Source organism: Ornithodoros turicata, chromosome 3 (genome assembly GCF_037126465.1).
Source record: "Ornithodoros turicata isolate Travis chromosome 3, ASM3712646v1, whole genome shotgun sequence".
Classification (NCBI taxonomy): Eukaryota; Metazoa; Arthropoda; class Arachnida; order Ixodida; family Argasidae; genus Ornithodoros; species Ornithodoros turicata.
The window spans coordinates 5,113,257-5,126,610 of record NC_088203.1 but is presented as its reverse complement, the minus strand read 5'-3'; the positions used below and the strand labels follow the sequence as shown (position 1 = coordinate 5,126,610).

General features: G+C 46.3%; 2 protein-coding genes across 3 annotated transcripts in view; both read right to left on the bottom strand.

The window, feature by feature from the left end:
* Positions 1 to 13,354, bottom strand: part of LOC135387864 (cubilin-like) — a 180,116-nt gene that overhangs the window by 27,296 nt on the left and 139,466 nt on the right. The gene's annotated exons all lie outside the window — the stretch shown is intronic.
* On the bottom strand, positions 3,453 to 7,603 carry LOC135387866 (cubilin-like; the record flags this gene model as incomplete). The annotated part of the gene is given in 3 exon segments (XM_064617052.1): positions 3,453 to 3,595; positions 4,654 to 4,861; positions 7,392 to 7,603. Coding segments are annotated over 3 exon segments (475 nt in total), but the record flags the coding sequence as incomplete, so codon positions are not given.

Genomic DNA, 13,354 nt, shown 5'->3' with positions numbered 1-13,354 from the left:
ACATACGTGAGGCCGACAACGGCAAGCCCTTTCACCATCACCATCACCACCACCACCGCCGGTGTGTGTAGGCTGTCGAGGCATCAGTATATCGCGAAGGCCGACAAAGATGCGGTAGAGTTGTAGGTGGTGCTCAAGCATGTCTACTTTCAGATGTGACTCTAACTTTATACCTGTCGGAGAGTGGGTGCGTGCTTAGTGATTGGTGCAGCCTGAAGAATGAGCATTCGCTGGCGGTTACAAGGTTACGCCTAACATTGTGAGGAGGTGAGTTCGAACCCTTCCTTGTGCTGTGTGAGGTTTCCCCCGGCAGACTCTCCGGACTGATGTCATCAGAGTTCCCCTGAAGTCGGCCAACGACGCGCACTATTCCCCTGTGTCACGCCCCTCTTCATCGCCTCTGCATCTGTCCACCTCTGTGCGCCGTCATAGCCACAGTTACCTCGCGGTGTTCTTGCGGAGCAAAAAAAAAAGTATCGTGTTATATGTTCGCAAATGTACCACGACGCAAATCTTTGGACAGAGAGAGAGAGAAATACATGATGACGATGATATGGGGATGACTTCCGCTCATTGAGCAGAATGCTACCCCATTGCTATTGGGGAAAAATGAGAGGATGGTGATGAGGATGATGCTGACGACGCTGACAGGGTTTTAGAGAGAGTCGATCAGGCCGGTAGTTTGCAGGAATTTGATGAAGGGTCGCAAGACGGACATCTGCTTTCGTGTGTCCCATGGAAATCTTTGGAGACGATGTCAGATGGTCCTAACTTCCTCAACAACAACGCATAGATTCAATAGTGTAAATTTTTATGCTGAGTCACCATCAACCCTTGACCCAAGACCTGCACTGTACACCAATACATGAAGCAGAAGTTCTAGTCATTTTTTCGTAATGCTTCCTTTGGAAAAAAAAACGTTCCTTGTCACCTAGGGCTTTGTAGAAGGCACAGGAAATGCACATTATATTCATTTACAAGATACAACATAAAATGCATTGGGTTATTTCTTATCCAGTAATTCATGCAGCCTACTCAGAGTCCAACGAATCATCTCACTACCAGTACTTCCCGCACTCTGAATCCGCCGTGGCCATCATCATCGTACCCTAAAGCCTACATATTTCGCTCCCAGACCTACTATTCCCTCCATCTCCCCAAATGTCTTTCATACTCTCAACACCAGACGCAGTCATAAAGCCAACGTCGCCACCATTTCAAAGGCGCACGCAGACGACACACCAGACCAGAGAGAGAGAGAGAAAGCGAGAAAAAAACATTTGCAGCGACGTCTGGCGCCAGAGCTTTGAACCTCCCCTCCAATGCAATATAGGTAGAGACTCCATCGGCGCGTTATCAGTAGCAATCGATAGATCGATTATCGTGCGGCAGAGGCGAATCGCACGTTCGCCATTCAATACACACGTCTCTCGCAGCGCTTATGATGGGCAAGACAAGGAAGAAGCTGAGCGTCGTCGGCGACGTGCTTCGTGTTATGATTAAATGGGACATGACTAGAGTGCTTTCTTTTATTTTATTGTTACTTCTAAGGGAACGGAAGGGAATGCAAATGTAGATTGTGCAAGAGAGTGCTTTGGATGACGACTGCGTCGGGGGTGATAAGGGACGTTTATGAGGCTGTTTGAAGTGGTGTACGCTAGTAGTATAGGGTTGCGGGGCATTTGGGGCACAGCGGTGTATCTGTTAGTAAAGTTGCTTTCGTCGTTGCATCATGGCCGAACGAAATGACAGGAAACCATGTGCGTAGTAAAAGATTTTCCTACGTGATACTCTCTGCTATGGTGTTGCGAGGAAGAGCAGATATGCGAAAGGCCGCCAAGAAAGAAAATGGTGCGCTCAAGACCACAATAACAGCGAAAAAGGTATGAGACACCAGGAAGAGTGCTTCGGCATGAAAGTCTGATGGTATTGTCTAAGCAGCACGGTAGACGTTACCGCATTAGTATGTCCCGCCATTGGAAGAATGAATCAAAGAGGGAGCCTCTTTGGATAGAAAATGTAAAGCCGAAATGACTGCTGCTCATGTGACATCACTTTTAGTTTCTTCATTTCGGTTCTGCCGCCATCTGGACAGAGACGCTCTCATACTATGTGACTTTCCTTTCTTGTCCGTACTAGATCACACGTGAAGAACTTGTTAGCCAGTATCCTGAAAGCGCCGTATTTCACCAGAACGGCCACAGATGGCGTGAAGTTAAAGGACGACCACAGAGCATTTCTGCCTCCTCTGTGCTGCGCCCCATAGATGAAACCCCCCCCCCCCCCCAATGTGTGCTCAAAATTCTAAGACGATAACGGGGCAGTACACATTGTATTGTCATGGCATTTGAACTGAGCTTTTTTTTTTTTCATGTTGAGAGCCGATCAGATTGGCCATTGCTACGTTTGAGCACATTGGTTGCGATGGTCATAACGTTGCCCACCTAAAGCATGGCTGACTACCGCTGGTTGTTCCATCACTAACGCCGGCTGCAAAAAGACTATGCTCTCGCATGAGACGAGAAGCAGATTCATTGTTCGTTTCCCTTCCCGGCAAAGAGTTATAACTTAAAAACGCGAATTTTAGGGAGACGTGGTACTTCTTTGTAATGTTGAACTGCATGTCTATGCACGGCCTACATTTTGGGGTCAAGCCCTCCCCCTCTCTATACGCTACTACCAGGGGGCTTGGAGAGGGGGGGGGCTTGACCCCGAAACTGTAGGCCACCTTGTATGTACCGCGCCAGTGGCGTGCGGTCGCCACTGTGCGTTGTAAATGTGGGAAGCAAAGATAGATTTTTTGGTACCTCCTCCCCATTCCCCTCCCCGAGAAGAATTTCTGGCTACGCCCCTTTGCCACTAGAGATACCTTATTCGGCGCTTGATGACGCTCTGACACCTCAGCTCGAAGTTCACGTTTCAAACGTTCACCACCTAACGTTCACCCCATGCAAGGCTTACTTGGGCATTGCTGTTGCGTGGGCATGGCTCGACCCATGGAACTGAGTCAGACGAGCAGACGCAGTGCACCGTAACTGTCGTCTCATTAGAGAGGGAAGAGAGAGGACACAGGTCGTGTTGTTTGTGGACCACTGAACCAAAGTAACTCTTAATAGGCCCGGTTCCTTTAGCAAAGTTAACTAGAAAAGAACAAGTTCCTCAGGAAGTTACTGGAAGTAACGAGTTCAGTAAAAAGTTACTAAAATCCGTAACTTAGTTACACTAACGAGTTACGCCAACACACGGTGTTCGCCTTGGTGACATTGTACAGTGGACGTATGAACAGACCGCCACAACCGGTGCACAAATATAATAACAGTGAACTTACCAATCTACGGTACGGATAAAGCATGGACCAAGTTCCTAGAAGAGTAATGGGTACTAAACCGAGGTTGACGAACTTTTCGCTGAACTCGAACAACCGGCAAAGTCCCCGGTTCTGGCTGTCGGCCATGCGCTGCAGCGTCGTGAACTCGACGTACAGCGTCTCGGCCGACGAGTAGACTACCAGGTTGCGCTGCTGTCCGCAGTAGGTACCGATCAGAGGGTCTCGGGTGTGTTGCCGTCGTAGATTTTCACAAGGTCAAAGGGACAACTGCACGAAATTTGGCACAGGTAAGTTACCCAACCAAATTTTACACTGTAATACTCCTAGCCGACACGACCATTCTGAAGGCTTTCCAGAGAAGCACACCTGGCGGAACGGTGTTCGTGGCCATTGACAAAAGATAACTAGAGCCTGAAGTTTTCGGGAAATATTTTTTTCTAAATTCGGGGGGTAAAAATCGGGTAAATAAACATGTGCACTAAATTCATGCGAATTCGGGTGAAAAAACTTCCAGTATGCTAAATTCGGGGTGAAATCTTGCTCAGTTACTCAACTAACTGTAGTGGTTTGCTACAAATGGTGGTGTAACTGAATTTTTCTGCCAAGCAAGTAAATTAATGCATTCCTACAGACATCCCAGTGAGGGCAATTTGCCAGGTAAAAATCGGGTTTCACCCTAAAGAGGCAACCTTCAAATCGGGGTGCAAATTCGGGGAAGAATCGGGTAAAACCCTAAAACTTCAGGCTCTAAAGATAACGGAGATTCTCCCTTTACTTGCGGGACTTTTGCTTTCTTTTAGAAAAGGAGATCAGCTACGTCCTTTCCGACCGGCGTAAACTGGAACACACCTTCCGTCGATGACTAGCAGATCCCGATTACAACGCAAAAATGCCTATCTTTAAGATTTTTATCAGTCCACAGCATATCGTTTTTCAAAAATTAGAGGAGCACTGTCTGATACGAGTGATAATAAATTCAATAATTTCGAGCGAACCCAAGCAGCACAATGTACTGAATGTCGAGTGCAATAGGGGTGGACGGGTAGGTGGAAGACCTTGAACACACTCTTGAAACTAAGGAACAGTGATAAGACACATACCGTCCACCCCTATTGCACTCGACTTTCAGTACATTGTGCTGCTTGGGAATGTCCTCGGCATCCCCGCGCACGCCCGCATGGGGGGGGGGGGGGAGGGGGGAATATACATTTATTAGCGGGAAATGTCTCCCAGACCAAGGTCGGAATTGTCTCGAATGTACCGAGGTACCATAGCTAGAGTACTCGTCTCAGAGTAGCGTACACAACGGTGAGAAAGCCACTTACTGAGAACCACCGTAGAAGAGGTCGAAGTCTAGAAATTCAAGTCGCACCCGCTGTCCTTTGCTGCCCAAGAACCTGTACCGGCACTGGAGGTTCTTGGGGTACACCCCAGGGTACGTGGGAGAAAAAAAATCGCCCTCCCGCTTCTCGTCGCCGTGAATCGTAAACTTGCACACGGCTCCGGGTTCCGGTGTCCCCACCTGAAACCGAGCTAGGATCGAAAGAGAACCTTCATAAGACACATAAGTTGTTTCAATGTTTCCGGTTCAAGGTATATCGCGTAGCACGCCCGATGGTATAATACTAACAAGGGTACCCATGAGTACCTTGTAAAACCGCGGTACCGTCGGAACGTCCCCGGGGTACTCAGAACATCCGGGCAATTATCGAGACTTCAATTTCTTATTCGTCCCTTCTGAACACATATTAACCTAACCCAGTCGTTTCTTTCCTTTTGTTTCTCTTTTCTTTCCCTTTCCTTTCTTTTTGTTTCTTTTTTCTTTCCCTTTCCTTTCTTTTTGTTTCTTGTTTTCTTTCCCTTTCCTTTCTTTCTGTTGCTTTTTGTTTTTCTTTCTTTCCTCTGTTTCGATCCCCCTTTTTCTTTTTCCTTCCTTTTCTTTTTCGTTTGCCCCTTCCCCTTTTTTTTCGGAATAGCAAGCCGGCTCTTTGCCTGGCTAACCTTTCCTTTCTTTTTTTCTTAATAAACATATCCCCCCCCCCCCAGTCGTTGTCCACGCTCTAAAAATGGAACACGTTTTTCTTGTATTACCATAGCCCCTAAAGAAACGAACATCACGAAAGTTATTGGCTACGCAAGTAGTGAAAATGGCGGAACACCCAATCTTTATATATGATGAGCACCGCACTTTATGCTCTCCTTGTGTCGCGAAAGCGGAGCCATCGTCATCGACTGAAATATGGGTTATTCCTTCCTTGTCTTTTCACCAGGAAATAAAGAAAAAGGGCGATGAAAGAGGACTACAAAGTCCGAAGGAAGACTCTCGCTTTCTAGCATGTAATTTGAAGGAACGGAGATAGGTTCTGCCCCATTTCGTTGTACGCGAGAAACTCTGCTAGAAATAGCGATGTCTCAGAAACGGAACACTGGCAATACGCGATTATGTGTCGTCGTTGTTTCCAAGATACGACAGAATTTTCTACACCGAAGTACTGCTCCAGTTCAACAGAGTATAACACAACTACGAGGACCACGACCACATACTAGATAAAGATGAACACATGAAGAACAGGCTCCTCAGTCCTCACACATGAATTCACAGTCTCAACGTGAATTTTCAAATTGAATTGAAATTAATTTTGTACACAAAATGTAGATACCGCTTTATGGCGCTGCGAGCGCAAAGTGCTTGCGTTTTGGGCCGCGATGGAGAAAAACTGTTCCAAAACTCTTTGTCGCTGACTTCCTTTGCGCCGCGGCTGTACGCAGCGTGTAATGAGGTACGCTAAAGGTGCGTCACGTATTCGAAAGCTCTTTACTTAACGCCCTGCTTAGAACCTCAGGGTGTCGAAGTCATCGCAATTAAAAAAAGGGGGGATTAACACAATCAGTTGGAAGATACGGTATGTGTGACAAGCGTACCCAAAGTGAACAATGTACTGAACGTGCTTATACACTCTAAGAAAAAAAGGAGTAAAACAGGAAGTAATTGCAGCTTCCACTCCCCTAGTCTGCAATTACTCCCCATTTTAGTCCCCTAACCCAACATTTAGTCCCGACATTTACTCCCCAGGACTGCAAATTGTCACTAAACTTCGCGAATGGTCTCCTGAATGCAACAGTCTACGTAAATATGTGCCCTTGGTCAATTTGAACGACATAAGGCTGTATAACTCAGACAACGTAGCAATGTTCCAGCCACACAGAGTAAGAAACAGTTGGCGCATCTTTCTTTTCAAATTGTGCCCTAGTATGGCGCAAGATTTTATATCACTCGATATATCACCGTTGACGGTTTGCTTCAAAGTATTTTCACGCATACGCACCAATTATGTACCTGGGACTCTTACAACAGCGCGTGAAATGCGGTCTTCACTCGGTGACATTCATTTACTCCCGTGCATTTACTCCCGAAAGGGACTATTTTTTGTGGCAATGCAATTGCTCCCCAAAAGGAGTAAAAGTACTCCTTTTTTTCTTAGAGTGTAGGGCAGGACGCATGAACACCCTTGATACATGCTGTACAGAATGAAGCAACGTGCTGCGCGGCCATCTCATGTACTTTATAGCTTTCAGAACATATGTGCTGCTTGGGTACTACACGCTACGAAAATAAAATAACCCGAGCTTCTCTACCCCTATAGATTGCAGTCTACTCTACTCCCATTTACCCCACTGGCCCACTCCCCAGCAACTCAATTTTTTCTTAGCGTTCCTGTCCAGCCCTCAGTGAGGTGCAACATCGATTAATTTCACCCTTTGCAATGACACGGGAGGAGGAGGAGGAGGAGGATGTGTACGACCGCATCCGGAGCCTTTCCCCATTAGGGAAAGAAATAATCGGGGAATGACCTTCCACGACGATCGATGCAGCCCGGATGAAATCTGGCTCACGAAATCCTCCTCGGCGAAATATTGTATTTCTGCGTCACGGCAAACAGCAAATATTTTACGTCGTGCTGGATGCTTCTTTTTTAAAGAAATAAACCCAACGTTTCCGATAATTTCAAATATATTACACAACGACGAAATGTGTCTACAGAGTTAAAAGAAGGAACGGCACCTGCGTTGATGAAGGAGTAAGTTCCCTGGAAGACGTCCGCCGTGTCATTCTCGTAGTCGGTGTAGAATCCGATGACCAGAGTCTTGTGCATGGAGATCCGGCGTCGGGGAAACACACGGCCACAATAGCGGCCACCGAAAGGCGTGCTGATCAGCTCACTGCTTGGATCCTCAACCTCCGTGTACAGGTCCACGTATTCTCGGGTACAGCGACTGCACACGGTGTGAAGAGGCAATGCGTATCAGGGCTTATGCATTCCCATATCAGTTGCGCACCGACAGTACGTTAATATATGTTTGCTCTCGAACCTGGACCCCTTATTCTAGGCCCAGAAACGAACGCTGTGCTCAATACCTTCATCGGGTTCTTCTTGCTCTCTTTCACTCTGAATTATGTCGTATGAAGTTGCTCAATCTAAAGAAAAAAGAAAAGGATAAAGAAGAAAAGGATAAAGAAAAAAATGGCGTTCCTTCACGAATTTTTTGCGGACGATCTACCGAACGGATTTTTGTTCTGAAAACGGTTTTGGTATCTGGGGACCGAAAAGATCAGATGTTCTCATTGGAGCAACTTCGTAGCTTTTATAATTAAAAAGTTAATTATTGAAAGTTAATTAAGACATTGCCTTAGGAGTCTGTTAATGCCCCCCTAGGGAGTGCCCTTCAGCATATGCTATATTGCAATTGATTTCATCTCGGAAAAAGTGATTGATATATTTTTAAAAAATCTGTTCACACTTAGCGTGGACACCCTGTATATATATATTATTCCCCTATGTGTCAGCAGATATTTATCAAATACGGTTGCAGAATTTTGCTTCTCCCATTCGCTTAGAAAGGAGCCAATCTCGTTTCAGTGCCCAACATATATTTATTTAGTCGGACATACTACAAGTAGAGTCACTAAATAAGCTTCGCTTCAGAGTATCGACACTGAGTTCCAAGAGCGAGCATGCGCCATCTTGTTTCCGCGCCACGCTTCCCACGCGCATGCGCATTTTAGCGCACAATGCCATCTATCGTGCGCGGGTGAAATGCTCTAAGTGGACAATACATGGATTATCGCACAACAATCATACACGCTTCTCTATCCCACAGCGAGCAGTATGTTGCCAGTCCATTGGTCCTCAACTGGGGATGGTGCCGGTGTGGGTCGAAAACAAGATGGCGCTCCTGCTCTCCCTTGGAACTCAGTGTCGATACCCTAAAGCGAAGCTTATTTATTGACTCTAACTACAAGCCCCTGTTGGGGGCTCGACTGGCAGTGGATCACAATGTTTGTAGCAAAAAGACAATTACAGAAACGCAGTTCGAACAATGGAAAGCAACGGAATACACTAAGCAGGCAAAAGTCTCTAAACCCCCGATTTTTCTTTTCTCCGATAATCTAATCTCCTAGCCCCTACAAGAAACTGCTCAACGTTCGTTGCCCTTAATCTCATAATACCCACGGTCGGAGTCCATTCCAGTCATTTCCAGTTCTCTGAGAATGAAAGAATGAAAACCTCGCGTCGGACGTGGGTTAGAAAATTCCGTTTGACTGAAGGTTGATCCTACGCACCCACCTTTAATAATCTGATAGAAAAGCTTTCGTCTCTCAAGTTTAAATTTACGTCGAAAGCTGCCTAAATGAGCTCTTTGCAAAATGTCTCCCATGGAGTTATATTTCGTTCTAAGTGCAATGTCAGTTTGCGCAGAACTCGTGCTTATATGGGGAACACCCCATCCCCCTTACCTCTCCATCTTCCTGAAGCGCACTTTTGTAGCTGCTTTGGGCATGTGTTGCCAGCCATAAACTTCCATATTTTTTATCTCTTGTCAAACGCACTGTCAAAGCTGTCGCTAACAATTTCTTCATCCTAGCAAAATTTTTGTATGGAAGCAAGGCCAGAAGACCGTGAGTCTGTCGTGTGTTCTTTCTCGTCCTGTATTTTCCCTCAAACTCAAGGCAATATTGCCACGAATCATCATCGCGAAACTTCCAGGGCAGGCACGAAACGGTACATCTCATCCCGGCGCATGCTGAAGAAGAAGCAAGAAGCTTCCAGGCACATCGCCTGCTCTCTGGCAAACGCACGTGCTGTTTCTAGACTTTTCGGCGCGACGTTTAAATGCTTGTGCGCTCCAAGCTGGAGCATTTGGACTCAGTTGTGTTCAGAGAGCTATCACTCTTGTGTTTTGCTACCAAGTAGTCTAATAAACCGTTCGCTGTTTATTCGACGACTCGCCGACCCATTTCGCTTCGTGACAATATTAACGTCACCCACCTTCCCTTGTTCGCCGCAAAAGCCTTTTAATGTACTAGTCTCGTAAGCCGTCTAAAATATTGCTTAGTATTGAAGGTATCGAGGCTCACAAAAAATAACGTAAAGAACTTGCTTCACCAGTTACATTCAACGTTCCAAACCCATACTATTTCCTTCTCTACCTACATAAGGGTTGTGTAGCGAGGCACTACTACAACGACGCCTGCATGGACGCCTAATGTATTCGCGCAAATCAAGGACACTTTCCGGCCCGGCGTATGCAAATTAGCAGTTGGGTCAGCGGTGATTTTCATGAATAGAGAACAGGTACACGCGAATTATCAGCGGCTAGCAGCAGGGGGCGCGACGAGGAAGCCGGAACGCCGCAGCATAATTACACATGCAAATGTTTCCCACACGCTGTAATGGTACCTGCGAGTGTCGTTTCGTGAAACATCCTCGCAGTACTATCCCAGTTCGATAATAACGCGGCATATAGGATGAACCGGTTACAATCTTAACACCAGCGACACCTGCTGGAAGATTCTTTCTGTAGGCGAATAAGGCTCCTCATGGTTTTCGGTGTCCCTCTGTTGGTCTGTATCGCGAAAAGCAGGGGATACCATTCTTCTAAACAGCACAGTGTGCTTTATGATACAGTTTTCTCGGGTTGGATTGGATAGGGTTGATTATTTCAGCGACTTGACTACGACGTGTTAGATCAGCCAAACAGAGAAGAGACCCTGCATTGTAGCATGCAGAAAGATGCATTCCCAAAAGGCCGTCAAACGCTATGAATTGTACTCTACTGGCAAGCTAAAGCCTCCCAGAGATTGAGAAGGCCTCGTCTCCCCTTGTTATTTCTCTCCCTCTCTCTCACACACAAAATCAAACAAACAAACAATCAACAAACAAAAAGGGCATACAGAGTGGTGGTGTCACCAGCTGCCACAGACGATTACAAAAACAGAACGCCTGTGGCTACGAGTGGCTGTCTATGTGGCTGAAGGCGGCTCGTTTGCACAGGTACGGCTGCAGAAAGCCAGGTTGTGGCCGGAGCGACTCCTAAGGATTTCATAACGTTCCAGTTCCGACCTTGTTTAGTCTATATGCCGTAAGTCATTTTTGGCATGGCTTGTATTGGCTAGTAGCCATCTTCGCGGCACGAAAAATTGCGAGACAAGTTCCCCACTGGTGACTTCTTCCACTGTACAGTTATATTTGTCCCTAGTGACGAGATTTCCGGTCAGCAGCTATTTCCGCGAAATAAGGCCCCGCGAATCGCCGCTCCACGTTTTCTCATTTCGTGTCTTTTAGTCCCGTCGTTTCCCGACGCACTTTAGAAATTGCATCTCTTTTTACCTCGAAGGTCACTGTACGAGACAGGTGTGAACAACTGAAAGGAATGCCAGCCCAGCGGATTACATGTAGATGATAGTACAACTCCCGTCAACCTTAATAATAACACTAAAAAAATAAAACGGCCTCGTTACCAAGCGCCATAACAGTGACCCTGGCGGCACTGTGGGAATGTTAAGTGCACAAAATACTTGCGTTAAAATGACAGAATAATTTTGTTCAACGAAGATTTCCTCACGGCCCCAAGTGTTGCTGTAATCGCGCTCGGACACGAGACCATATTTTTTTTTTTTTCGTGTTATTATTAAGGTTGACGGGAGCTGTACCAACGGGAACAACAATATAACAACAAACAATGAACAACAACTGAACAAAGAATAACAGATGACAGCTAATTGAACAAACAGTAGCACTTGACTGCGAGTGGATTAAGGAGTTGGCCTCTTCGTCATGACACGCGTAGCTGCCAGCAACGCGCACGGGGAGGCGCTTCCTCCGCCAAATTGCAGCCATTTGCAGCGCTCCTTCCTCATGATCGCCGCGAATAGCGCCCCCAACACATGTCGTCCGCCATAGCGGAAGTTCCGATTAGGACGCCATCTAGCGTAAGCTTTTTCGAATTACTGTAATGGCGTGCTCATTCAACGTGCTTACCCGAATGATTTCCGGGGTTGCGTCGTACGCCGCGCAAATGAAGTGATGATGGCTGGGATTAGAGGCGTGGAAGTGCCATTAATTTTACGAAGCCTCTGTGGTCTTTAATGCGGTCGTAAATGACACGAGGTAAAACATGTTACGAAACGAATCAGGTGCTCTCGTGGGTTTTATGGTTCGAGAGGCTTTGAGAGCAGCGCAGACTATAGAGTTTGCCATAAAAATGTGGCGTTATCAATTTAATAGCTGGGGCTGCCAGTTCATATCAGCTTCTGTACCATGGAAAGCCACCCTTAGGCATAGTGAGGTCAAGTAATCGTTAGGCTTAGCTTCGATTACACCAGGCTGACGAGGCGTACGTAGTTCCGCCACCCGCCGCATCCATACAGCGGCGCCTCTGTTGCTACTTAGCCAGTACCTAGCTAAAGCTCCTCCATCTTAGCAACAGTAGCGACGTTCTCTGCGCCTTCCGACACGCTCTGCGATACGTGGATCCTGAACATGTGACATTCTCTCTCTCCCAACGCTCCTACGCGCCGGCTGTACCACGCTGCGGCAATGGCGTGCAAGTCTGATTTTAGAGGCGATAGTGTGCTTCTGATTTTAGCAAGAGGCGATAGTGTGCTCTTTCACCCTCTCACATTTGGGGTGAAGGAAAGACGCGTCTCCGAAGATGCACGATGAATAAAATAAGTAAAGAAGGAAATGGTATTCCTTCACGATTTTTTTTTTGCAGACGATCTATCAAGTGGATTTTTGTTCTGAAAGCGACTACGGTATCAGGTGACCGAAGGGACGAGATGTTCTCATTGGGACAACTTCGTAGCTTTCATAATTAAAAAGTTAATTAGTGAAAGTTAATTAGGACATTGCCTTAGGGGTTTGCTGGTGCCCTCTTAATGAGTGGCATTCAGCTATTGCTATATTACAATTAACCTCATCTCGAAAAAAGCGATATATATATTTTAAAAACATCTGCTCGCATTTAGCTGGGACACCCTGTATATATATGTGTGTGAGTGTGTACGATGTTGAGGGACAACTTGAAGCGCTCGGGAGCAAACTTCAGTGTCGGGGGATCATAATGAAGAGTAATTGCAATCTAAGTAACTCAAAGTTGTAATCCCCAACTTACCCGATTTTCTTAGAATGTACAGTACGTAACTGTCATACGCTACTTTGCTTCGAATCCATTTCTCCACTGCACTAATAGTTTGCAAACATCACATATCGTTGAGTCTAGCATGACACTCAGCGTCGCACGTAACTCCGGTACACGGGCACTTGGGAGAGCACTTCTCTAATTAACCGCTTAACGAAGTTGGCAACAAGTGTATAGTAGACCAGAGGCTTAGGAGGGAAATATACCTGGCACGGAGCTCATTTCATCGCCCAGTCATTAATCAATGCCTAGACGGTTCATCGCACGGATGACTGCCCTGGAAAGTGATTCCAGCAACTCGGATTAAATGAGGCAACAGTTTAAGAGTTTCAGATGAATTTTGAGAAAAAGGGAAGGGGAGCGGGAATTTTTTATGGCCCGTGCACAAAGTTTATCACTATCAACAAACCTGCATACAAGTACTCGTTACCTATAAAAAAAATAAAAATAAAAAAATTGCCAGCATATTTGGCCGTGTGCCAAAGGCGTTTGAACGCGGTATCTTTATGGGTCATGTGGTCTTAGGGTGACGCGTGGTGGTGG